Raw genomic sequence first — 23,482 nt, forward strand, 5'->3', positions numbered from 1 at the left:
TTGAAATTATCAGTGATATAATTGCAGCATACTATGGTTGAGATATATACTTGCTAAAAAATGTACACTTAGTTGTTGACTTAAGTCGACAGTTGATCCGTTGAACATGTACCAATATTATGTCGTCTTACAAATATTTAAAATGTTTAAATTCCAAAAGCTTTACAGACAAAGTATATATTTCAAATTGTGAAGATTAAAGTTTTGAGAATTTATTAAAAATGTACATCTAAAACATAAATTGGACCAATTATATTCACATACAAGTCTGTTTGCATAGCTCATGATCTCATGTCAAATCTACTTATTCATTTTCCAGGGAAAAAGTTGCACAAAGTAATATATGGAACGATAATATAGTTTATCTATTAATTGTAAAAAAAAAGCTAAACAGAGATTATCAAGTTTTAATTATTGCACTAACTAGAAATGAGTAACATGCAACAAATTTAAGAATTGCAGAACATCAAATCATAATCTACTGATTAATCATAAATCAATGAGGTTCTGTTTAACTACATACTGCGTCTTGAACAGGTGATTGTCCATATTCTTACATTAGAAATTATATAACACAGCAGCTATCCTAATAACGATAGAAGAATTTAAAAAAATGATTATAGTATAAAAATGCATTTCATAGAATAGGTATTAAACATGTTAACAGTCTAAGCATTGCTTTCATTTCTTAGTCTAATAATTAAAAAAAAGCCCAATGTTTGGTTTCTAGGGGAGATTTGGCAGTTTTTACAAGCAAATTATGCAGTGAATCATGTAAAGATTTGGTAAATTACATTTCTTTGGACAGTGAAGTTTCCACTTATTCTTCTAATGTCATAGTTAAAGTTCAATTTGCAACTTGAGTTTGCTGCCCACTAAAGCCACCCGTGTATTCGATGTAAGGCAGGTTAACAATATCACAAATAGCCAAATGGCAAATTAAGAAAAGAGGGGGAATTGCCTTTGTGGAAAATGTCTACCTGCCAGGTTGCCAAAGAAGACTATAGCTTCTTACAGAACAGGGATATGTTATATACGCACGTTCATTAGGGAGTAAACAATGGCAACAAGCCATCCTGTTATGAATGGCACGTTTCAGTCTCATGTCCTCACTTTTTGCTGCGGTAGTGGGCTGCCACCACCAGGTAGCTGTCAGGGGCGAGGTCCTTGATGTTGGGGGACTTGCAGCTGATGGGGGACATCTTGCCCTCCACCCGGGAGACTTGGAGCATGCGACACGGGTCGTGTTTCAGCAGGTAGCTCTCAAACGTCTCCCAGCCTCCGCCAACACGCACCATCACATGCTTGTTGTGCAGCATCTGCAGAGAGAAATAAATAGCATTATAGTGTCACTTCTGATGTCACTGTGTCAAAGGAGAGCTTAAAACGGGTTGCTGAGCCCTTCCTTCAATAGGACTAATGTCATTTCACTGATTGAGGCTTCGGTTCAGAAGTTGAACGAACAGTTAAGCTTGGCTTTGATGTCAGAGGTTGTTGATTGATGCTGGGGGGCCTCAGACTGGTTGATGTCCCTGGAGGGAAGCTCTCTCCATCTCTTACCTGCCTAATGCCATGTTGAGACAGAACAGAATGATTGATTCATCACTGTTTGATTTATGGAGATACATGATAAAGAAGACTAAGAGTGGCTCTGTGAGACTGCTAGCAAAGTTTTAAGCTAAATGCGAATGTCAGCATGCTCACATGCTCACAATAAAAATGCTAACAAGTTAATGCTAAGCAGATATCGTGTTTACCAAGTTTACTATCTTTTGTTAATGTTTGCTAACGAACAGTAAACACAGTTGTGGTTGATGGGAATGTCATTAGTTGTGCAGGTAAGAATTGTTTTTCTTTCTTTCTTTTCTTTTTTTGTGTGTGCTGATAATCGCGCTAGATTAAAGGCAGGAATACACCAAAGTCATTACAATTCATCTTTCGGAACAAATGTCATGTTCACCCAGTAGTTATACTTCACTCAAAACCAGAAATACACCCAAAGGCAGGGAATCTAGTCATTAGGAACCATGAACATCTGTATAAAGTTTTGCCAATCCATCGAGCAGATGTTGAGATATTTCACTGTGAAAACGTTGACCTGCTGATGGCGCTAGAGGAGTCAGGCGTCACAAGGGTCGTTAGGATTCACCCTGTGGGGAACATGAATACCCACACCTAATATAGTTGTCAGAGGATCACCAAAGTCAGCATGGTTCATCCTCTGGGGACCATGAATATCCGAACTAAATTTCATAGCAGTCCAGTAATAGTTGAGATATTTTAGTCTTGATCAAAATGGAGGACTGACATTCCATCCTTACAGTCAGGCCGTTAGCATGGCTAAACAATATTTACACAATGGCTAATTCATCACTGATAAGCACAAAACCTAAAAATGACAGTATACACTCTGCTTAACCAAGACATTAGATGGAGTGTGTTTTTTAATCGCTCAGTCTACAACATTTGCTTCAAAATGATGCCACCTGCCACACATTCTCAAGGTTGGGTACCATGGCAACATCGACCATTACAATAGAGAGAAGAAGATGAAAGGCTTTGATGTATTGGATGCTCAGACACTCACATTCCCCAGAGGCTGTGCTCATAAAACGTGTCAGCCTCACTATAGAGCCTTATCACTCCTATACCCCATTAACACGACATTACACCTCTAGTAAAACAAGCTCGTTTACCGATGAAAGATGAAATAGTACAGAACAGCTTACTATCAAGACTATTAGGATGCTGTTGGATGTTTGTCTTCAAAAACACAAACAGCAGGAGAATCATTCAGACAAATGCCAAACTAAGTTGTTTGATAAAAAGGGTAAACTACCTCATGAGATTGTCCCCTCGGTCTGGCCAGATATGAGGCTTTCTGCCCTCTAGGCAGCATAACATGCAACATTTATAAGCCTCTTAAAAGAATCAATCAAGAGGGCACCGGTGGGGCAGTGCCTCCAATCATCAGCACCAGGCCTTCAGGCTTTGTGACTGTGGATTTTAATGGACCTGTGTGATGCAGAGGGGTTTCAATCACGCTGCTTTGGGACAAGCCCATTCCCTCTGCAGCCCAGAGAAGGACAGAGGCCCGGGGCAGAGCTTGGACAGCACTTCTCACAAACACTGTGATGTTACTCTGCCCCCTTGTTGAGCCTACAACCACCTCATTTATTCCAGGAGCTGAGAAGGTCAGTCTCTCAGGCATGGACAGATAATTGTGGTGTACACTCTTATATGGGCTGCATGCCACTGTTGTTCTCACTGCCTACAGAAAGTGACTTGGTCTTACGGTCCTCATGCCTTTTCAGTGGAAGCAGCTGCTGCAGGGTAAAACCATTTGAGGAATTTTAATTAAAACATTTTGACTGTGAAGAATGCTGGCTGAGAGACAAAGGAATAGAGGCTTCACACTTGCTTCGGTCTGATCAAACAATGTATCTCACATACAGTAACTGTGAGTACACACGATAACGCATGATCATAAGCATGTGTCATTTTTGTTTTGTTAATTCTGACAACCCTGTGCACATTTAGTGCATGCCTGTCCGTCCTGGAAGAAGGATACCTCCTCTTTTGCTTTTTATGGTTTTTCCCAATTAAAGGTTTGTTGGGGGGGATATCAAGGGTCTGCACAGAGAGAGAGAGTGGTATGCAATACCAATTGAAAAGGCTCAAGGTTCAGCTCAAGGTTTTGCTCTATTGTTCAACATACAATGCAGGATTGTACAATGAATTGCAGTTGTGGTCCCCCTCCACCCTACCCACACAGAACATATATAAACAAATATTCAAATATTTTAAATTAGTTAATAGAATAAAACAATAAAATAGGCAATAAAATAGAAGTAAGTACTGTGTGTAAAGAAATAAATAAAGGGAGAACTAAATTATATTCACGAGGAAGAGAGACGGCCCTTCGATGCAAATTTGTGTTTTGTGGTTTTGGTCTAAATGAGTAAGATTGACTTGAACAGACACGTGTGGTGGTCCAGATTAAATACTGTACAGCATCCTGCATTAGACCAACACTGTGAGCTTCTCACCATCTGTCCTTGGTTGCTCAGCAACACAAAGAAGACTGAAAAGCAAAAATCAAAAAAGCATCAAATGATGATAAATATTCAGATTCCCTCATGTTATTGTAGCAGGAAATTCTTATGGTCCTCACTAATATTTAAAAACAGCTTTGTTCATCCACACCCTACAATGACTGAGACTTGTTTGATATTTGACATTAGTGGTTGCAGTATAACGGGCTGACAGCAGAGGACATCCAAGAGTAAACTCTCTTTTGTACGTCTCCGCATCTGAAACATACCGTCGGCATGACTCACATTCTTAGAGGTGTGAATTCTGGTTGTAGGTTGCCAAGTAACCAGAATCCCAAGGGGACCAATGCTACTTCTCTAATGTGTGTTAGCCTCCATTTATCATCCTCCAGTATCCTTTATCCCTCCACTCAGAGAGAATCCAGTAACGTTTCCTGGTCTGATAGATTCAGTGTGATTATAAGACACAATTAACGGGCGATAAAGCTGAGTCAAATATTTTCCAAGCATTAACTTCAGATCATATGGAAATGTGTGGGTGTTATTTTCCCTTAATAGCCAGTGAGCCACATTATGTTTGGCTAAGACGGACATTGTCGGAATACCACTACCAGTAAATGAGACCTCACAGCAAAGGCGGGCTCTCCAGACACAATGGTTTACTTTCATCCCAAAGCCAGTCCCTAGTATCAACACTCTGCCATATGCTGTGTGCATAGAGAGAGGTTTGCACTGCAGGGGGAGACCTTATTGTTATCCACCCCAAACTGATTGGAAAAATTAATAGAAATTTGATGATCACAAATGTGAACTTGTGTTAGTTTTTGAGTTTTTCTCTGTCCTTGTGTTACATTCTAAAATATATATCAACCCAATAAAACACAGACTAATAAACCATTTATCCAGCACAGAAAGCAATATTGTACCTTTTACTCAACTACGTTTATCCAGCATTTGCAGTAACTCATTTCTTTGCAGAACAGATTTTTCATACTTCTAATAATATAACTAACAAACACTATATGAAGCACAGTAGGAAGCAGGAAGAAGTATTAATTAAAATTTTACCCAAGTGAAAGTAGGATTATTAGCAAAATGTATGAAGCCGGACACATGACATAGTTCTGTATGTAAAAGTACTCATTCGGCAGATCCCTGTCAGTGTTTTGTTACTTAATGACGTATACAGCATTTCATGTTGCTGCTGGTCAAAGTGAAGCTCATTTGAATTTATTTGAATGCTCTTGGATAGATTAATCGGCTAAATGATGAATTAACTGAATTTAGCCTCTAAAACAGTGAAGTAGAAGAAGCACAAATTTGAGGTACTCAAGTCTGTATAAGTACCTCAAAATTGAACTTAAGCAAATAAGACACTAATAATATGAAACCAAGACTTTTAATCTTAACTTCCCATGTGCTATTCTTACGTTTAACTAAGGATTTGGATACTTTTTCCATCACTGTTGGAAAATTAAACATTTTCTAACACCAGATGCTGCATACATCTCCTTATTATGAAAAAATGTACCCGGATAAAAAGCATCTTCTCTCCAACACGGTATCGACCCTGTGAGTGTCTCTCTACGCAGAATTTGTTCAGACATCTGCAGGGGGGATCATCAGCGATATCTCTTACCTGTAAAACACACAAATATATTAAAGATATTTCCCTCCTGCTAATGAAAAGTAGAAGCAGGGGTTAATTACTGCTAACTTACAGTATCGTCCAACAGCTTCCCTGTACTTTTCTTGCCGGAACTGACTTTGGTAGGAGTCGGAGATGGGGAAGGAGACGGGGAGGGAGATAAAGATGGAGATGGAGATGGAGGAAGGGGCTGAGCTGGGGATACAGGTGATGGAGGTGGTGGAGGTGATTTTTCTTCTTGTTCAATCTCTTTCTCCAGTTGTATGAGGCCAGGAGGCTCCACGTTGTATCTAGACCAAGGAAACAAAGAGTAGTGTCATCCCATAAATCTGAAGAAGCATATTGAAAAATAGTCATGTGTGAACTAAAATATACAGATTACAGGAAAAGCAATTCCATACCGTGAAGCTATCCGCCCCAACTCTAAAAGACAGAGGCAGACTTCTCGCGGCTGCTTATGAAGAACTACAGGAAGAGATTAAGCTTTAGCATTCAGTATATAGACATTATATCGTATCTGGAAAAGGGCACTGAGTGAGAATGAGTGGCTGTGTGATGGTAAGATGAACATAAAAATGAACTCGTGAACTTCATGCAATCAAATGTTCCTCTCGTCTCCAACCCGGATTGTCCCAAATGAGTATATTGTTCAGACTTGAGGTTTTCTATATTATATATTCTAACCTCTCCGAATATATGACCAGACAGTGAGACAAGATGTGTGATACATGTGACACACCACATCATGCATTAAAGACAAAATATCCACTGCATGATAGCAAACCTGTTGTTGTTTCATCTACTGCTGAACTGATAAATCCATCCAGAGAAATAACAGAAGAAAGAAAAAGAAAGAAGTCAGTGAAGTGCATGTGAGGGTGCAGTGTTGATAAATGAGTGTGTGTGACTTGGCCTTCAGAAATGATTTGCATAGTTGAAAATGCTTAGCGATGGTCAAGCGGCCATTAGACAGAAATTACAGGAATGTACGAATATTCTCGGTATTTCTGTTACTGGCAGGATCACATAAGGTACTGTATATCTAATTGTAAGGAGAATATTTCAGTCCAGGCATATCTTAACTGCGAGCATATTCCAGTGACATAATGCGCAAAAAATCCTTGCAATAGATTAGAAGGATATAGATAACACAGTGAGTGTGTGAATGAGGAAGAGAGCAGAATGTCCCCACTGTGGGCTGAGGAAAACATTTGCATAGCGTTGGCCTACTTTCTCTCTAACTCACACCCTTCTGTCTGTGCTGCCTTTGTTTTACTCCAGACGTTTTCTGCATGAGCACTGTATCTGAGATGCACATGTCCTCATCGTCAGGTAGAGTTTCTCCCAGCAGACTGCTGCCCTAGTGAGCTTTGTGTGAATGTCAAAGGAGTTGAAGAGAAGCCTGGAGATGTGAGTCCTCTGAGCTTCAGGGGGGAGGAGAGAGAAGCAGTCCAACCTGTGTGATACTCTATACCTGCACAATCACGCCATTCACAGGAGATAGAAACATGAGTCCAATGCCCTGGTGGTGCCAGTGACAGCCAAATGCTGCAGCTGTGTTGTATCTAAAGCCTGTTTACAGACTCCCCTGTTTGTCCAACATTTAGATTCTTTAGTGTTCTGATGTTGATAGCAGAAAAAGAGTACTCTCACCTAAATCCTCTGACTCAAACAGACATGTTTCTCCAACTCCAACCTTACGACACCAGGCCAGGAAGTTAGCTGTGTTGTCTCGGGCAAAAAAGGAACCGGAGGGAGCGCTCTGCCGACATGGTATCCTCCGATAGGGAATACTCTGCTAGAGACATTGAGAGGTTAGTAGATGTCTTCATGTACGCTACACACAAATGAACCTGGGATGAAGAACATTTTAATTGATGAATAGTGCTTAGACACAGAACTGAACATGAACTTCTATTCTGTGTTTGACAAAGCAAAAACAAATATCCACTGGGGTGACGTCCAGAAAAACCCCCAGAGTTTCCACCAAAACACAGAGTCACACACTTTTTTATCAACACTGATTTCTTCTCCATCTGCTGCTTTTCAACAACGATCAATACGCTATATGGTGGGTTAGAAAATGGGTCTACTTTACCAGGCCTTCTATGATTTGGGATCAAATGACATGCTTAAAGGTTTCAGCCCCCACACGGTCTGTTTGGGGAGATTTATGCGCCTCGTTGTGGTTTTATGCAGGATATGTGCATGCGTCTGTGCTATAAGAAAGGTGCAATGAGCTCATGCTGGAAATATGCAGGCTTTTTGTGGGTATTTTTCTTTTCTTTCCAGGCTCTCCTTTTGACTTTTTCTGGGATCCTTTCTGTTGTTGAATTACTTTGCATTCCTGGAGAAATAATGTCGACCACATTGCCAGTTTCATTTGATCCAACAATCAGAATGACATGTTGTTGTTTCTGTGGTGCTGATCTGCACCTTTACGTATCTAATAATTGCACAGAAGGCACAGAACTTTTGGAAGACATTATGTTAAGAGGAATAGGAACAAATAATACGGATAAGGGAGTACTTTGAGTTAGAAATCACGTAATTTTCTTTCAACCAGGAAGATTATAAATGATTTATGTATCTCTACCTTCATGGCTGTACGTGCACACTTTAAAGGAATAGTTCTACAATTTGGGAAATATGCCTACGCTTATTGGCTTTTTTGTTTAGAGTTACTTGTGGAGATTATACCTCTGCAGACAGTTATTTTAGCTTAGCATAAAGACTGGAAACAGGGGGTAACAGCTTGGTTCTGTTCAACGGTTTAAAAATCCCCTTCACTTCCTCTAAAGCTTGGGGGGTTGTGTGTCAAACTATTTCCAACGCAGTAACTTCCTGGGGTCTCTGCTGGTTGTCTGGCAACTAGTCCCAACCAAGAAATAGTCGACAACAAAAAACAAACTTTTAAAATGTAATTTTTACACCCCGGTTTTGTGCATATAAAATAACTAACCCTAACCAAGCTGTTTCCTTGTTTCCATTTGTTGTGCTAAGTTAATCTGACTAGTGCTGACTGTAGCTTTACATTTAATGGACAGATATGGGAGTGGTTAGTAAATGAGCGTATTTCCTAAAATAATGAATGTTCCTTTAAATTTTGTTAGTGTGGGAATAATTTTAACAGTTAAGAAGGTGGTGGTATTGAATCTGGCACATGACTAATATGACGAGAAAGAAATATCATCTTCAGTCATATGCAGTTTACATTGACGTAAACACGTCAGAAGATGTGCAAGAGACAGCATCTACAAAGGGATTTATTGTTTCCCTCTGCTGGAATCATTTAGTCCCACTCCACCCACAACTCATAACGAGTTTGAAAGCAGATGGACGTTCTCTTTAAAGTGGTCAAAAACAGTAAACATCTCAGCTTATTACAAAGTGCCATGATAAGCAAAGCAACAATTCTTTGAGTCGTAAATTTGAAATGACATAAGATGACGTACATTGTATCAGGCGAATGCTGAAAGTGCAGAATGTGAGCTGTAGGTATAACATAAAACATCATGGTGCAACTTTGTTTGATTTTCAGCCTGAGTTGTAGGTCAGGAGACTCAACGTCATCAGCACAGTAATGCCTCAGTGCAAACATCAACAATTCTCACTCCAGAGCCAACACAGGAGTCTTTAGCTTCCTTTCCTCTGAACAGAAACTAATCAGTGTTTCCCTGAGCACCAGATACTAGAAACTACAGATAGTATTCATGTCTCCAAGATAAGGCTTTTGTCATATTCAGCACAATTTTTTTTAATTCTTATGAAGCCACATTTTATGTTTGAAGGCTAATCAAGAAAACTTTAACAAAGTCAATGCAACTTTGCTCAACACTGTAGGATGTTTCTATGGACGTCTATAGACTGGGCACAAGTGGAAATACGTGAACAACATTTATATAGCTAAAGACATCAAACCTTCTTGCAGTAGCTCTGAAGCAGATCCAATGTAAAGATCTGCACCCCGATGGGTTTGTTTTCTGGAGCAGTGAGCCAGTAAAATATATACGATTACGACTTGCAAGGTACCCTTTAATCTTTTAAAATTCATTAAAGCCTCACTCAAGGCTCACAAGAAATGAACATTTAACGTAGTTCTGCCAATTCTCACAGGGGATGTGGGGCCCCATCAGTTAATGTGTCCTTGCCAGCCTTCTTTTTTTCCCTTTTCTGCCCTGCTGAAGGCTGCAGGCCCCCATCCCCCATCCCACCCTTTGTGCACCTCTTTTATGAAATTATGGAGCTCCTTGCGAAGTTGGGATTTATGGGTGCTGCTGAGCCGAGAGAACAATTATAAGATCTGTGGACGGGTTGGATATCAAATATAATTCTAGAGGGTCTCTCTGTGTTACCTTTCAAAGGTTATGATGTCAATATTTCTTTGAGATGGGAGGGACTCTATTAGTGTTGCTTTTATTGATCTAATTGATGGACACCTGATACCAGCTGTTTCCTGTCTCAGGAACAGTCAATACAACTTCAACACTGTTGTCTTTAAGCAGTTTGGTCACAATTACTTTTGCAGAAATAACAGGATTTGAAAGGATAATTTATGTGGCAATGCAGAAAACTGATATTAAATGTAATACTACTTAGTATGTCTGGATTTCACACTTTTTTTAATCATGCAGGAGGATTGCTCATATAGTTGGGACCACAGCGATTGTCAGTCAAAATGATCATACACGTTTTTAGAATCGATTCTCTGTCAAATCATTGAACACTTTAAGGGTTGGCTCCCAGATTAGCGTTTTCACTGTAAACGCTATCATGCCACACTACTGTAATCCTCAGGTTTCTTGATACCTTGCTGTTGCCACAGGCAGACATGTCTCCATCATTTTGCCTGAACTTCTCCTGTAGTGTCTCAGCCAGCTGGCACAACAGGAAGCCATTGTCTAAGCGATCCATGAAACTCTCAGCGGTGATTTCCAGACCTGACCAGGGGACACAAAGAAAGCAGAGAACCCAGCAGTAAATTCAACATGCAAATGCTCATTTTAAAATATATGTGCAGTATAAGGAAATACAATTTATTCTCCATCCATTCCCAGTTGAAGCTGAACCTGATGCGATGTTATTGACTCCCAGAAACTGCTTGGCTGATTGAGCTTGGCTTGTGCTGCTGGGTTTAGGCAGCTATGGAGAAGCCAAATGTTCACATATTACAACATGACTCGGGGGAATCTGGTGAGGGGGGCGGGGGGATTTTCTACCGTGGGGTGGCAAAGACAAGATCACAAGAAAAGGGGGCGTCTGATTGTGCACAATATGCCTCATTATCCTGCACTGTTGCAGAGATAGATTGGTGATCAACATGTGGTGTCCAGTTGACTGACTTCCAGAGGACCATTCCTTCATAGTTAGATCATTGTGAAAAAGGAGGTGGTGGCAGGGGGGTGTCTGTGGAAAGAAACCGGAGAGATTTTTTTTTTTTTTTTAATCCCTTTTCTGTTTCTTATAGGAGGAGGGGTCTTGGGGGTTCGACGTTTAATGAGTTCCAAATGTTGTAATTGAGCCCAGAAAAGAGAGATTGAAATCTTGAGAAATACTCAGTGAGCTCCCGTCTTTTATGCTCAGACTCTCCCTCGATCCATGTGTGAGGAAAATATATTCCAGAGGGCTCTGAGAGAAACAGTTCAACTCAAATACTCACTCGCATGAATTGCTTGGTTCATTCAACCCCCCATCACAACAGCAGTATGACTCATCAGTATAAGCAAGCATCCGCCTCCCACTCAATCAGTGGACTCGTTATGCCGCATCACTCCTCCCACCTGAAACTATAAACCCTGCTAAGCATACCAGCGCCTTCTTTCTGAGAATGTTATGGTGCTGAACACCTTTAAACCAACAAACTGGTTCAACATTTACTGCAAATATGTGGATGCTCTGAAATCTTTTTTTGTCTTTGATCCCAACAGCACACCAGAGGTTTCTAGCTCAGCTGGTTCCAGCGCAAACACACAGACTGCCAGAGATAACAAATGAGATACTGAAGTTGTTTTAAGTAGCTCACACACACACACACACACACACACACACACACACACACACACACACACACACATACACACACACACACACACAGGAGTCAGTTTCAGAAACTTAACCGGCTTCCAGTTGATTTGAGAAATTATTGTTGGACTGTTTACAGTCTGCAGGATGTCCCATGGAGTAACTCCCAGACATCAGGTGAATAATTTTTACCGTATCAAGTACAGCTACAAATATTTCAAAAGAAATTTGGAAGAAAAGCTTCAAATACTGAGGTGCATCAGCAGAATGCCTCACTTCCTAAAGACTATAAACTCGTTAACAAAACTTGAAATGCTCATACATAAAATAATAGTAAACAGACTGTTAGCCTCTTAGAAATTCAGCGAACAATTGCTGAATTCTTACATTGTCATCAACTCTGGTGGAGGAGGAATTGTAAGAATATGGGTTTTGCTAACAAGTACATTTTTGTGCGGACACTGGTTGGTCACTGGTGCCACAATTAAACCTGAATATTCTCTTTTTCCCACTATAAACCATACTGCATAAACCATACAGAGACTATTATGTGTTAATATGAAACTTAACTTTCTGCAAACACACCCAATTCGATTTGAGTCTCTAAATTCAAATCAGATCCTCAGAGTGCTCCATGCATTTGTTTTGTGACTGCACTGTTGAAGAAGTACACTACAAAGGGTGATTTATTATGCAATAGCAACCTTGCACAAAGCCTCTGCTGATGTTCCCTCTGCTGCTTAATCTCCACCACTGGCTGCGCATTATTCGAGAACTCGTAATGACGGCCATTATTCAATTAAGGAAAATGTATGGGAGGGTGAACAGGGAACTGGTTCACACATTCTAGTGACTTTAAAAGTGTTTGTAATGAGGTTCAGATTGATTCCAGTCCACAGCAGAGGTGTTTGCATCAGCAACACCAGTTCAATTAATGCTGAAGGTTAGGCAATTCAAAGCCAAGCTATTTCTAGGACAGTGCTTTGTATTTGTTAGCAAAAATAGCAAGATTTGTGGGAAATAAATAACTGAGGGACAATATATAATTAAAATGTATTGGAAGAAATTATTTCCATACAACTTGTTTATGATAAATACAGAATTACTATTAGTGGGGTCATGTGATGATTATGAGTGTTTCCTACCGAGGATATTAGTGAGCCACAGGGCCAGGTCTTCCTTCATGGGCAGCAGGCTGGCTTCATGTCGACTGGCCAGCCACTGCTGATACTGCTGCATATCTGTGAAGCCGGGGCCACTGGGCTGTTTGGGGCTCAGGAAGCTGCACATGGTTCCCTTTTGACGGCCTGAGGAAGGACAGGAGGACAGGACGCACAAAGACGATGATCACAAAGACGTCAGTGAGAGTTTGCAAAAGGAACTTCAAACATGTGTGCTGTCTATAAAATCAATATGGATATGTGTAATAGTCTACCGTAGAGCAGCTCTTCAATCAATACCTCATGTGTGAAGCTTATAATGTCCTTTTTTTTGTTGAAACTGTGATGGGTGTTTATTCAACAACATTTTCAGGCTTTGACCAGCCAACAGTCTAACAGAAACCATCAAGTTGTAAATCTTATGGTATATTATGATGATAGAAGGAATCACTCATGGAAATGAAGACCGTCTGAACATTTCTTTCTAAATCTAAATTATCATGACAATATTCTTCAATAACAGCTGTCATCCAGGCCCTAGAGGAGGCCGATCAAATGAATACAAGAGAAGAGGGATCAGAGTGCTTTTGTCCTCTTGGCACGAATCCCGGTTTGGTTTTCAGTCCACCTGATGATATGAGACAGTAAGGTTCCTGTCCACCTCTTCACTGGACAACAGACACTTTCATACCAGCCACACACGTACAGTAGGACCTCTATTCAACAAACAGCAGCCACAGACAAAGAGCTCCTTCAGATTACAGAACCAGTCTATCAGAGTCTAAATCAATTCAATCGAGCCGACACTGCAGCAGGCCTTACATTGCAGCCTGATGGAGAGACTGGATTTGACATCAATATTCAGAGCGACATTTTAACAACTACTCACTGCCTGCAAAGTGAAGTCAATAAGTAAATGAGACATTTCTCACAGTCTGGTGGTACAGTGTGCCAGATGTTCACTGTCTGAGCTATAATGTAAAAATCTTTTCACATTTCAATCCAGTGTCACTCCATTAGTGCATTTGCTGATGATGCAAGTAACTGACAAAACAACTGGGCACCAGATGTAAGCGCTGACATGGAACGAGAGAATGTACGGACATCATTTTATGAATTAAGAAACGTACAGCTTACATATTCTATTGTGACAGATGACTTAACAACATAGATGACTGAGTGTGATTGATATGTTTCTGTTTTTTTGTCTTCACTAAATTCTTCTTTCAGGCGTCATTAAAGAAACAGAAAGTGGGTTGAGTACAATCGCCTCTTTGTAATGAAATCAAGTTGTGGCATCTAAAAAAGCTTTGCCTCCAGCTTGGACACCAGCAGGAACATCTTACACGCTAGGCAAATAGCAACAGGATATTTGATGCAAATTAGAAGAAGAGCTCATTCACACAAGGAAGGGAAGCTTCCATGAACAATTAGCTCATAGTCTGTGATGGCTGAAAATGTCCTCTGAATACCGAGGGAGTGCAACACAACGTGAGGAATCTGACCTTTAAAGCTCTGTAACATGTCAAGGTCCCCCTGCAGTTGGCTGTAACCAAATCACACTGTGGTGCCACGCTGGACATCGGGGCCTTGATGTCCGACCAAGGTCGTCTTATCTTCCTGAAGACAAGAGCTCCATGTTGCTTACACACAATAAACTCTGGAGCTCAGCACTCACACGCAGGTGCTACATTCACACGTCCACAGTGGTGCAGGCTGACAGACAGAATAAGGGCACTGGGACAACTTCTCATGTCTCACAGCACAAGCACCATTCACTGGTGTTTATAAAGATATTTGTTTTTGACATATCTGTCAATGGGTAACATAGCACAGTGAAGATGTATCTTAAATATTTTACACTCGTTTTTGATATTCAGTATATTTTCTTCACTGGCTAATGAAAACCATGTATCCAACTTTCTCATGTGATTCTCAAGCCACATAACTCATTTTAAAATGCAGAAAAATGCATTGGAGTTCTGCTGGGTAAACATCTGTCATTGAACAACATACTTAATTCAAAAGCTGTATGTTCTCAACGGGATCATGGAGATCATACTCGGTTTTCTTCACTTTTTCCCAGGAAAGTTTCCTAAAGAAACAAGGAGCTGTTGTTAAACATACCTGGTTTCCTCTCACCACACTGTCGCCTGACCTCTTCCACTGCAGGCCAAGAACACAGCCAACTCCACCACTCTGCTAGGCTTCATGTAGCATGGACCATCTGCTGAACTTGCTGCTTCATGTTATTTTTCAGAATCTGACTCAGAATCTGACAGTACACCCAGGTTCAGAAGCAGAAGAAAATACATCTTATAGTCCAGAGATATTCGATTAGAGATATACAATTTATTTTTCTCAGTCTGAAAAGCCTCATGACTTCAGTAAAGCCGTCATAACCTGCCACAGTTGGCTGCAGATTGCTCCAGGAAAGGCATATGGATGGGAATTTCGACTGCTGAATCACAGACAAAAAAACAAGAGTGTCTCTGTACTCCTAACCCTCACAGCCCTTCATGCCTTTCTCCACTACAACAGTAAACTGATCTGGAGACTGAATTGTCCATTTAAACAAGGAAACTCAGCATGTTTCTCCAACAGAGAAGTACTGTGTGTGTGTGTTGTGAGTCAGTATTGCTTTCAGCTATCCAATTGCATCATCAACTGTGGTTAGTTAAGTATGAAATCTGCAGCAGATATCAACAAAAGCAGATTTTTTTTGTGTGGTAACATCACCAATACAATAAGTCTACAGCACAAAGCTTGTTTAATATCATATCACACAATCATTCCAACAAAACAGTTATTGTCTTACTAAACCACATGGTGTCATAAATCCTGAGCTGTAATCTTGCATTTGATTTATTCTCGACTAAATAATTTCCAAATGTAACAGGCAGCATAGGCCTGCATTTGAAGACCCCGTGTTGTTTCCCTTTTCACTACAAGCAAACTGCACTTCAGACAGACAACATGTCTGCATAGCACACTCATTCTTGCATTACACAGATCTTTTGTTGCTATATGAATTTAGTGCAATAAACTGGTTTTGGACTGTTGCATCTGCCTCTTAAAACACTGCAGCACATTTTATTTACAACTGTTATACAATTTTAACGTTGCCTCCTCCTTTACAACTGTCACAAATAAAAGCAGCCACAACAGACATTTCACCACTCTGGAAATAGGATCAAGGGAGGACGCCTGATGAGTTATGACTGAACAGCAGAGCACACTAATTAAAACCAATGAAATCACTGAACGCTGCAACTGAACAAAAAATGTTACTCTGTGTAATTAAAGATGCCTTGAAATTATTTTTTGAGAAATGTCAAAAAAAAAAAAAAGAAACAAGAATGAACAGCTTCTTCACTGTCAAGAATTAAGACTGAACTGAGTCCCAACTTTTAAAAATTGAATATGACATTTTGCAAAGGGCACAACCCCCCAGTGAGAAGAGCAAGGGGCTATAAAGTATAAGTACCCCCAACCTAAAACAGATTATACATAAAGACATTCAAAAGTCTGTCATTCATTTGGCAACAGTTAAGCAGCGCAAATGTCTTTGCATGAGTCCAAAGAAGCTCCTTACCTGTGCTCGCCCTGAGGGTTCAGCTCGTTAGTGCGCACCTTCCTCTCACTCGTCCTGAGAGCTGCTGGATCCCAGTTTTCATGCTTTTCACCACGGTGCACCGACCGACAGGTTAGTCTCCAAAACACTGAACCAATGTGGACCGCTGCGCATTTGCACAAGGATCTGAATGCACTCACACACACACATAAACTCGCGCTGCTGCTGATGGGAGGGAAGTTTGATCCTGCTGGCAGTGCCTCTTTCGCTCCGCTTTGTGTTGCCTCAATATGACATTTCTGGACTGCATTCAGCAGGTCAGCCCCAGAAATTCAATCCTTCGATATACTTTGATTAAATGGATTTCCATTTTTTTCTGTGTGCCCATGTAATCTGATCCAACTGACAGACCCTGACTATATCAAATCATGAATACTAAATTCAAATGACACTGTTTTGTTAATTTTGTAAATAAATCATAATGAAGCAGACACAACCCCAAATAAATAAAATAGGTAATTGCTTTATTGTCATGCATTAATTACGTTTTTTATCTAATTAGATGGGTTTTGTTTTTACAATAGTGTTGATGTAATATAGGGAATGAACTACATTATTATGTTTGTGAGAAAGTAAACCATAGAAACAAAATCCAAATGTGTGTATACTGAGTTTCGCTTACCTCAATTCTGCACTTTTTCTGTGCGTGTTGCTGGTGTTACTCTGCGGCTTTTACTTTGAAGGAAATACATTTGCCAAGGCTTCGCACTCAAGGACGCATGCGCAGTAGTACAAGCGGGACAAACAAGCGGCCGGGGTACGCGAGTAAAGGAAAAACATAAGTATGTTAATTTCTACTAAATATCCCTTTGATAGCTTGTCATACTGTCAACGCTGGATATAATATGAAACAGCATTCGTTACAAATAATTTTGTTTTGAAACGTGCCACCGGAAGCCCTGTGCTGTTGCTCGAATCTAAGTTATGTTAACTGTTGCTGTTGTTGTTGTTAGCTAACCTGTTTCTAACCCGCTAGCTAGCCTATTAACGATAACGTTTTGCAGTGTGTCGGCGGCAGAAGACAGTTTTGGGTGAATGTTTAGCTGAACTGTGTGCTTCTCTCTCAGTGAGCGTCCACCAGCAGCGCTCAGAGGCTGACCTGTGGACGCGGAGAGCGCCACATGGAGGCGGTGCTGAAAAACGTGGCGAGCACGACGGAGCTGCTGGCGGTGGCGGCGCTGAGCGGTGAGGTGCAGCGATGGGATAAACAAACTCTGTCCAGAGCTGTTCAGTGGGCCCGGTACTGCGAACGCCTCTTTTCCAGGTTTCACAACAACCCCGCGATAAGGATGCTTATGGAGAAGCAGCTGCAGCTCACAAATCAAAGTTTGCGAGCTGCCTTTGCGGGATACATTGAAGTTTCCCTCTCGGACCTCTCCCGGTGTCAGCACCTGTTGCTTGTTGGGCTGTTGAAAAACCCCGAGCTGCCCATCTCCATCATGAAGGTACTCTTTGACACTGCGAGTCCTGTAAACACCCAGCAGAGTGAGTGCCAGGACGTCACCGGCTTCTGCAGCCACATCATTCAATGCAAATCTGCTTGTAAAGTCCTGAGTCCTCTCACAGACCTGTCAGCTGTTGGTGTTGGTGCTGATGCTGAGGTGCAGGCGGCGATGCTGATGGAGAGGTTGGATGCTCTGCTGAGCCAAGGCAGTGAAGCCTGCCGCACAGAGCATATTTTAGACTCTGTCCTCCGGGGATTTGAAGGCGCAGCAGGACATTTCTGTCTTGTCATCGCTGCAGCTCTGCTGACAAAGAAAAACTCTGCTTCACAAAGCACTTCACAGGACTTTCTCTTGGACTGGCTGCAGAAAGAACAAAGTGTGCTGCAGCACATGTGTTCTGCTCTGCCTGCTACACTTATTATAGACCTGACCAAAGAACACCTGAAATTTAGACATGCATACTGCGATTTGCTGAAAAAGTGGGCAGCCGATATGGAGTACAGCATAAGTGAGGGTGAATGGGTTCAACCCAGAAAGAACCGAACAGTGTCCTTCAACAGACTGACCCAGCACTTCCTAGGCTTGTTTGAGACCTGTCCCTCTTTGAGAGACGATGTAGAAAAAGAGCTAAATGCTTTGAAAATGTCCGATGGAGACTTTGATGTCGGAGGTCTGAGTGTGTGGGGAGACCTCCTGTCAGCTGTAAACAAGTGACTGTCAGTCTAATGATTATTTAGAGTACAAAAAGATGCCAAAATGTCTAAGTCTGTTTATATCTTTATGCAATGTGTGACTATAAGGCCGGGTAATAAACCTCAGTACGTTTTGTTACCAAAGAAAACGTCCAGGGCACAGATTTTTGTAAACTGCGTCAATGACTCAAAGCTGGCATCACATGACACATTGACATTCAACATTAAATAACTTTGGGTTTTTTAATGGGGGAAAAAAACTGATTTTTGTAGAAAAGTGTTTATTTTCAAGCAGAGGAAGGTGTCAAAAAAGTAGCATTTTGGTAATATTACCAAAACACAGGTATCATAAAAGCATTAGTATGCTCACTTCAGTGGATTTTGTAATCTTTGTAATATTTTATCCATGCACCTTGTAGTGGTGGGATTCATTGTTTTTCTCAATACAATTGGATATTTGTTAAAAACGGTTTGGACAGATGGTAGAACCACATGCTGCCTTGTAGCAGCACGTCATCTGACTCAATTAAATTGAAAGTAGAGATTTCAGGCAGTGAATAGTTTACACTTCATAAATAAGTCTCCGGAGATTCAAGGCTTTATTTGGCCCCATAAATCCCACCTCACTACCAAATGATATTATAGATGTAGTGTTTAAAAATCATTCTGTAGCTGCTGATTTATGAGGTCCTAGAAAATGGTCTTAAAGGACAACGGGCTGTTAAGAAATTGCAAAAAGAAAGGAAAGACATTGTGTAATCTAATTTACCCTTTTCTAACTGTACACACCCTAAAATCATTTTCACTTTCTCACACACCATCTGTCAATATTGCCTCCTCGCAAAACAAAGCTGCACTCCTTCTGAATCCAAACATTTTGATTGGCTTAATGCCAGTGATGTGACTCGACTGCCAATTCACACATCCCCGACCTCGCCCATGTGTCGGAGTACCTCTGCGCGCGAGGGATCAGTTAGTCAGATCAGGCGTCGTCAATCACACAATAGCTGGTGTGTGTGTGTGTGTGTGACATAACCGTGGCAGACAGCAGATTAGAGACCCGGCCGCCGTGCGGAGGGAAACACCAACACGACCGCGGCTCGTTTAACACGCCACAAAAGCAATTCACGTTGAGACAGACACGGGTCACCGAGTGAGGGGTTGCATGTACACAACCAATTTATTTCCATCCAATGAAGAACATATTCATCTGGCTGGATGGAAACCAACAAGGATTGAACGGATCTCGGTTATAGATGTATGCAAATAAAGTTCATTTTGATTTTCAGCATGTTAGATCAGGTTTTAGCCAGTTGGGTATTCAAAGGAAATAATTAAATGAGTTTATTCAGCAAAGAGTTTTCATCCTCTACATGTTAACAAGCAGCACTTTATTGTTTCGACTTTGGGATTGAACACATTTTTAGATTTTGTTTCTCACTCTTCTTCACAGCCTTGCACATATCTGGCAGAGTGTCTTAGCAGCCACGGTGATGATTCAGATGTGTTAGTCTCACTCCAAATTAGAAGCCTACAATTAAGTCCTTTGCCTGTATCTCTATGAAAGGAGAACATGTTTTACCGATTATTTATATGATGCCCATGTCTGACATCTGATAACAAGGAAAGTCCGTGATTTTCAATCTCTTTATGTCAAAGAATCTTTAGTTTTCTTTGACGGAGCTGCAATATTTAAATATAAATAACCGTTTCATTCCGCAGGATTAAAACCCTAATAATATAAAGCAGCTATATTTACCAACTAGTTTTTGTGTCTCATAAATGGGAGAAAATTGCCGTCTGCTCTTAACCTGCAAAGTGAAATTACAGGTTTTCTTATTGTATCACTTCAAACAGCAGGAGGTCGACAGCCCCATAATAACTGCAGCAGACCACTTTAAATGTGTGAGGCTACAAGACGTCTCTTAAATCTGTTCAAGCAGCCACTAATCCCTTCAACAATGAATTTAGTATTTGTGGGAATACAGTATGTAGCATTTCTGTCTTTTATTTAAATAAAAAACACTTTCCCCAAGTGAGGATGTGAAATTAGAAATGAAACGCACAGCATTTCCTGCTCTCACATCTTATCCTTGGCTTGTTTTTGATTCTGTCCAGTGTGTTATTGTTCTGTGCCAGCGTGGGGTAACACACTGCAGTGTGACATGCTGAGGGCGACTGTTGTTCTGCGGCTTCTAAAGGGTCGTGAAGGATAGCATTCATTAAAACTCAGATCCAGCCCCCATCTGGTGGTGTGAATAGGGAGGCCTCAGAGGGGCGGGGTGGAGGGGTGTAGAGCCCTCCCTCGGCACGTGCCTAAGCCGCTCCAGCCTGGCCCTTGTTCCCAGAGGCAGGAGGGGGCCCTCCGCACACCTGTGTCCCACTCAGAGGATGCTGATCAGTGGCCATCACCGTCAGGCATGCGCCGAGGAAGAGGGATTGTCGCTTTCATTTGGGGGTTTTTTTCGCTGTGAAGCTGTGAGGAAGAGGTGGATGGAAGTGTAAGGCTTCCACTGAGTCATATAAAATGTTGGTGCAGCTTGTGAATAACAGAATGAAAGAGGTTCACGACGCCCTTTCCAGGACATCCCATGAAAACTGTGCTGTCAGACACTCCAGTGGGGTGCTGTGGTTGCAGAAACATGACTGTAGTTTTGCACATAAGGACAGGGAGGGGACTGAGTTGAAGAAAAAAAGCCACAACAAAAGAAAGTACAGCTGCAAAGATTAATCGATTATGACATTGATCGTTGGATGCTGCCATAAAAGAAACGCTACTGTAAATTGTAGCTATTTTATGGTCATGGAACGCCCCTTTTTTCACGACATGCAGGAGATTAAAACACAATTCAAGCTGTAAAATATGTTCCCTTGTCAGCAAATTCATCACCGTCATTCCATCCAGATTTCAAAGCAAAGCACTGGCTGCAACGGGAATGTCGTGTAGAATCTTATCGGCCTCTCATCCTTTGTCTCGAGTGTGATACGAGCTTGATATGAGCATGCTGTAGAGAGGAGGGTATGAAGCTGTCAACGTAATGTGATGTGGGGGAGGGGAACTGGAAGGAACTGTGATAGATTACCTCACATGCAACTGTAGGAAACCAGTTTTGTGGAGGAAAACGAATTGGATGTTGCAACGCCCCCTCCTGTTCCTCGGATTGTGGAAGATGCAATTCTCACTCCTCATATTGCGGGTCGGAAAATGTCGCACTTAAATAGCATCACTGTTGCCCCGCCTCAGTACCGTGTCAGTAGTTTGGTACTAATAAATGTTTCAGTGCACAGATGAAAATAATGATAGCACACAGTTCTTGTTGCTTTCGGGGGAGCTTTACAAGATGGAGATCTTTTACAGTGGATGCCATTTGCATATCATAAAAGGGAGGGCGTTTTTTTTTCTTTCCAAGTTGAACATCTTAAGCAGAAGCTCTTTGCAAAAACAAGAGATTTCAAAAAAACATCTAGAGGAGATTCAGTAATCTTATTTCTGAACAGCAATATTTTTAAAAATATATATTGGTTTCAGTTTGCACATCTGTGGCAGTGGGTGGAGAGCAGAGACATATAATATGTCTGGTGACACAGACTGATTTGGGCTGCCGAGCTCACCATTAATAAAGCAATTGGCAAGGGAGGAGAAGGAGGCGTTTATAAATTCAATTGCCCCGTGGTAGTGTAATGTCATGCTGGAGGGTGCCATAAAACAGTAATTACTGCAATACTGCTTTGAAATTCGGGGTTGTAATTACTTGTTCTTTTTGCATATGAGGGATTTGAATTTCTGATTGTGAGGATATTCAGGCAGCAGTTTGGAGAGGTCGCTGTGTACGATTTGGACTGCAGACTAGAGAAGAGATCGGGAGGATAATTGCATGCTGGCTGAGTCCCAGGGGAGGAGTGCAAACCCGTCATCAAACACTCATTCCGGCTGGGCCTCATCCCATTACAGTCCCCCAGGAGCCACACTGCACCTGCCCCACAGACGGACAACTACTCAATCCCCCTTCACTTGCCTGCAAGATTACACAACCAGACAAACAGCTCAACATCTCAAAAACTGTTTGAGTTTTTATAATGCTGCAAAAACAACAGAGTGGGTGGAGGTTAGAGGCAGGTCAATGCTGAGAAAAGTCCCACCCATAAATGAAATGCATCGCCAGATGTTGTCCAATTATCGCGCGCCCCAACAGGCACGTCACCGGTGCAACAGCCATGACCACCCTGGCTGGTTAGGCATGAGAAAACATGTTCCACGTGGCTGGTGACACAATTGTGTTTTCTGTCAAATTAACATGTGCACCGAGGAGCAGGCGGTAGTGAGCGTTAATGGTTTCCCTCCTCAGCCGGCCAGATAATCGGAGGAGAAACTGAGATTTACTCTAATTGCTGCCACTGCTGCAACTGGCAGTGTTTCGGAAATGGAGCTGCTTCCTGTGATCGAAGCATCAGTCAACACAGAGCAAGGCTACTGTAGAGTCAATGCTGCTGCTGCTGCACATTAAATTGATTCAGAGTGTCCATCATGTGCATAAAGCTGACGGTCAACACGTTAACCCCCACCCTCACAAACTTCATGCCTGTCTATCATCTCATCTGAAAGGGAGAGCAGAGCTGCAGAGGTTTTCCCTGCTTATATTCACCCCGGCCTCAGGAGGAACACATTTAATGGCTACCTGTTGGTCACATTGACATCATGTGTAATGAGGACCTTCAAGAAGCAGGTCACACCTGTAATGATGGACTGCTCTCATATTCTGTATCTGCTCCATATGACTCATTCCCACCTCCAGACGCTGAAAGGCACAGTCAGAATCACGGCCTTTG

General features: G+C 41.5%; 2 protein-coding genes across 5 annotated transcripts; one reads left to right on the top strand and one right to left on the bottom strand.

Moving 5' to 3' along the window:
* Nucleotides 1-136: 136 nt before the first annotated feature.
* gas2a (growth arrest-specific 2a) lies at nt 137-18,195 on the bottom strand. Of its 4 annotated transcripts, none has more exons than XM_031860059.1 (9): nt 16,480-18,195; nt 12,870-13,031; nt 10,513-10,643; nt 7,357-7,498; nt 6,488-6,508; nt 6,105-6,168; nt 5,777-5,993; nt 5,587-5,694; nt 137-1,319 (listed from the first exon to the last, which is right to left on the bottom strand). In XM_031860059.1, the coding sequence occupies exons 2-9, from the start codon at nt 13,012-13,014 to the stop codon at nt 1,110-1,112; spliced, it is 1,038 nt and encodes a 345-aa protein (XP_031715919.1). In that variant the 5' UTR covers nt 13,015-13,031; nt 16,480-18,195; the 3' UTR covers nt 137-1,109. The 4 variants fall into 4 exon arrangements, with proteins under 4 accessions (XP_031715919.1, XP_031715910.1, XP_031715939.1 ...); XM_031860050.1 differs by having other exon boundaries at nt 7,357-7,501; XM_031860079.1 differs by lacking the exon at nt 6,488-6,508.
* fancf (FA complementation group F) lies at nt 17,252-19,062 on the top strand. The gene is made up of 2 exons (XM_031860092.1): nt 17,252-17,300; nt 17,586-19,062. Exon 2 carries the CDS (start codon nt 17,640-17,642, stop codon nt 18,675-18,677), a length of 1,038 nt encoding a protein of 345 aa, XP_031715952.1. The 5' UTR covers nt 17,252-17,300; nt 17,586-17,639; the 3' UTR covers nt 18,678-19,062.
* Nucleotides 19,063-23,482: the final 4,420 nt, after the last annotated feature.

This window comes from Anarrhichthys ocellatus, unplaced genomic scaffold (assembly GCF_004355925.1).
Source record: "Anarrhichthys ocellatus isolate YVR2014 unplaced genomic scaffold, GSC_Weel_1.0 scaffold2, whole genome shotgun sequence".
NCBI lineage: Eukaryota > Metazoa > Chordata > Actinopteri > Perciformes > Anarhichadidae > Anarrhichthys > Anarrhichthys ocellatus.

Excerpts from the sequence above, each read along its gene's own strand:
- fancf (XM_031860092.1), top strand. The coding sequence starts at position 17,640 with ATGGAGGCGGTGCTGAAAAACGTGGCGAGCACGACGGAGCTGCTGGCG.
- gas2a (XM_031860050.1), bottom strand. The coding sequence starts at position 13,014 with ATGTGCAGCTTCCTGAGCCCCAAACAGCCCAGTGGCCCCGGCTTCACA. Across the intron at positions 5,695-5,776 it reads GGAAGCTGTTGGACGATACT|GTAAGAGATATCGCTGATGA; the intron begins GTAAGTTAGCAG and ends TGTGTTTTACAG. Across the intron at positions 1,320-5,586 it reads AGAAGATGCTTTTTATCCGG|ATGCTGCACAACAAGCATGT; the intron begins GTACATTTTTTC and ends TTCTCTCTGCAG.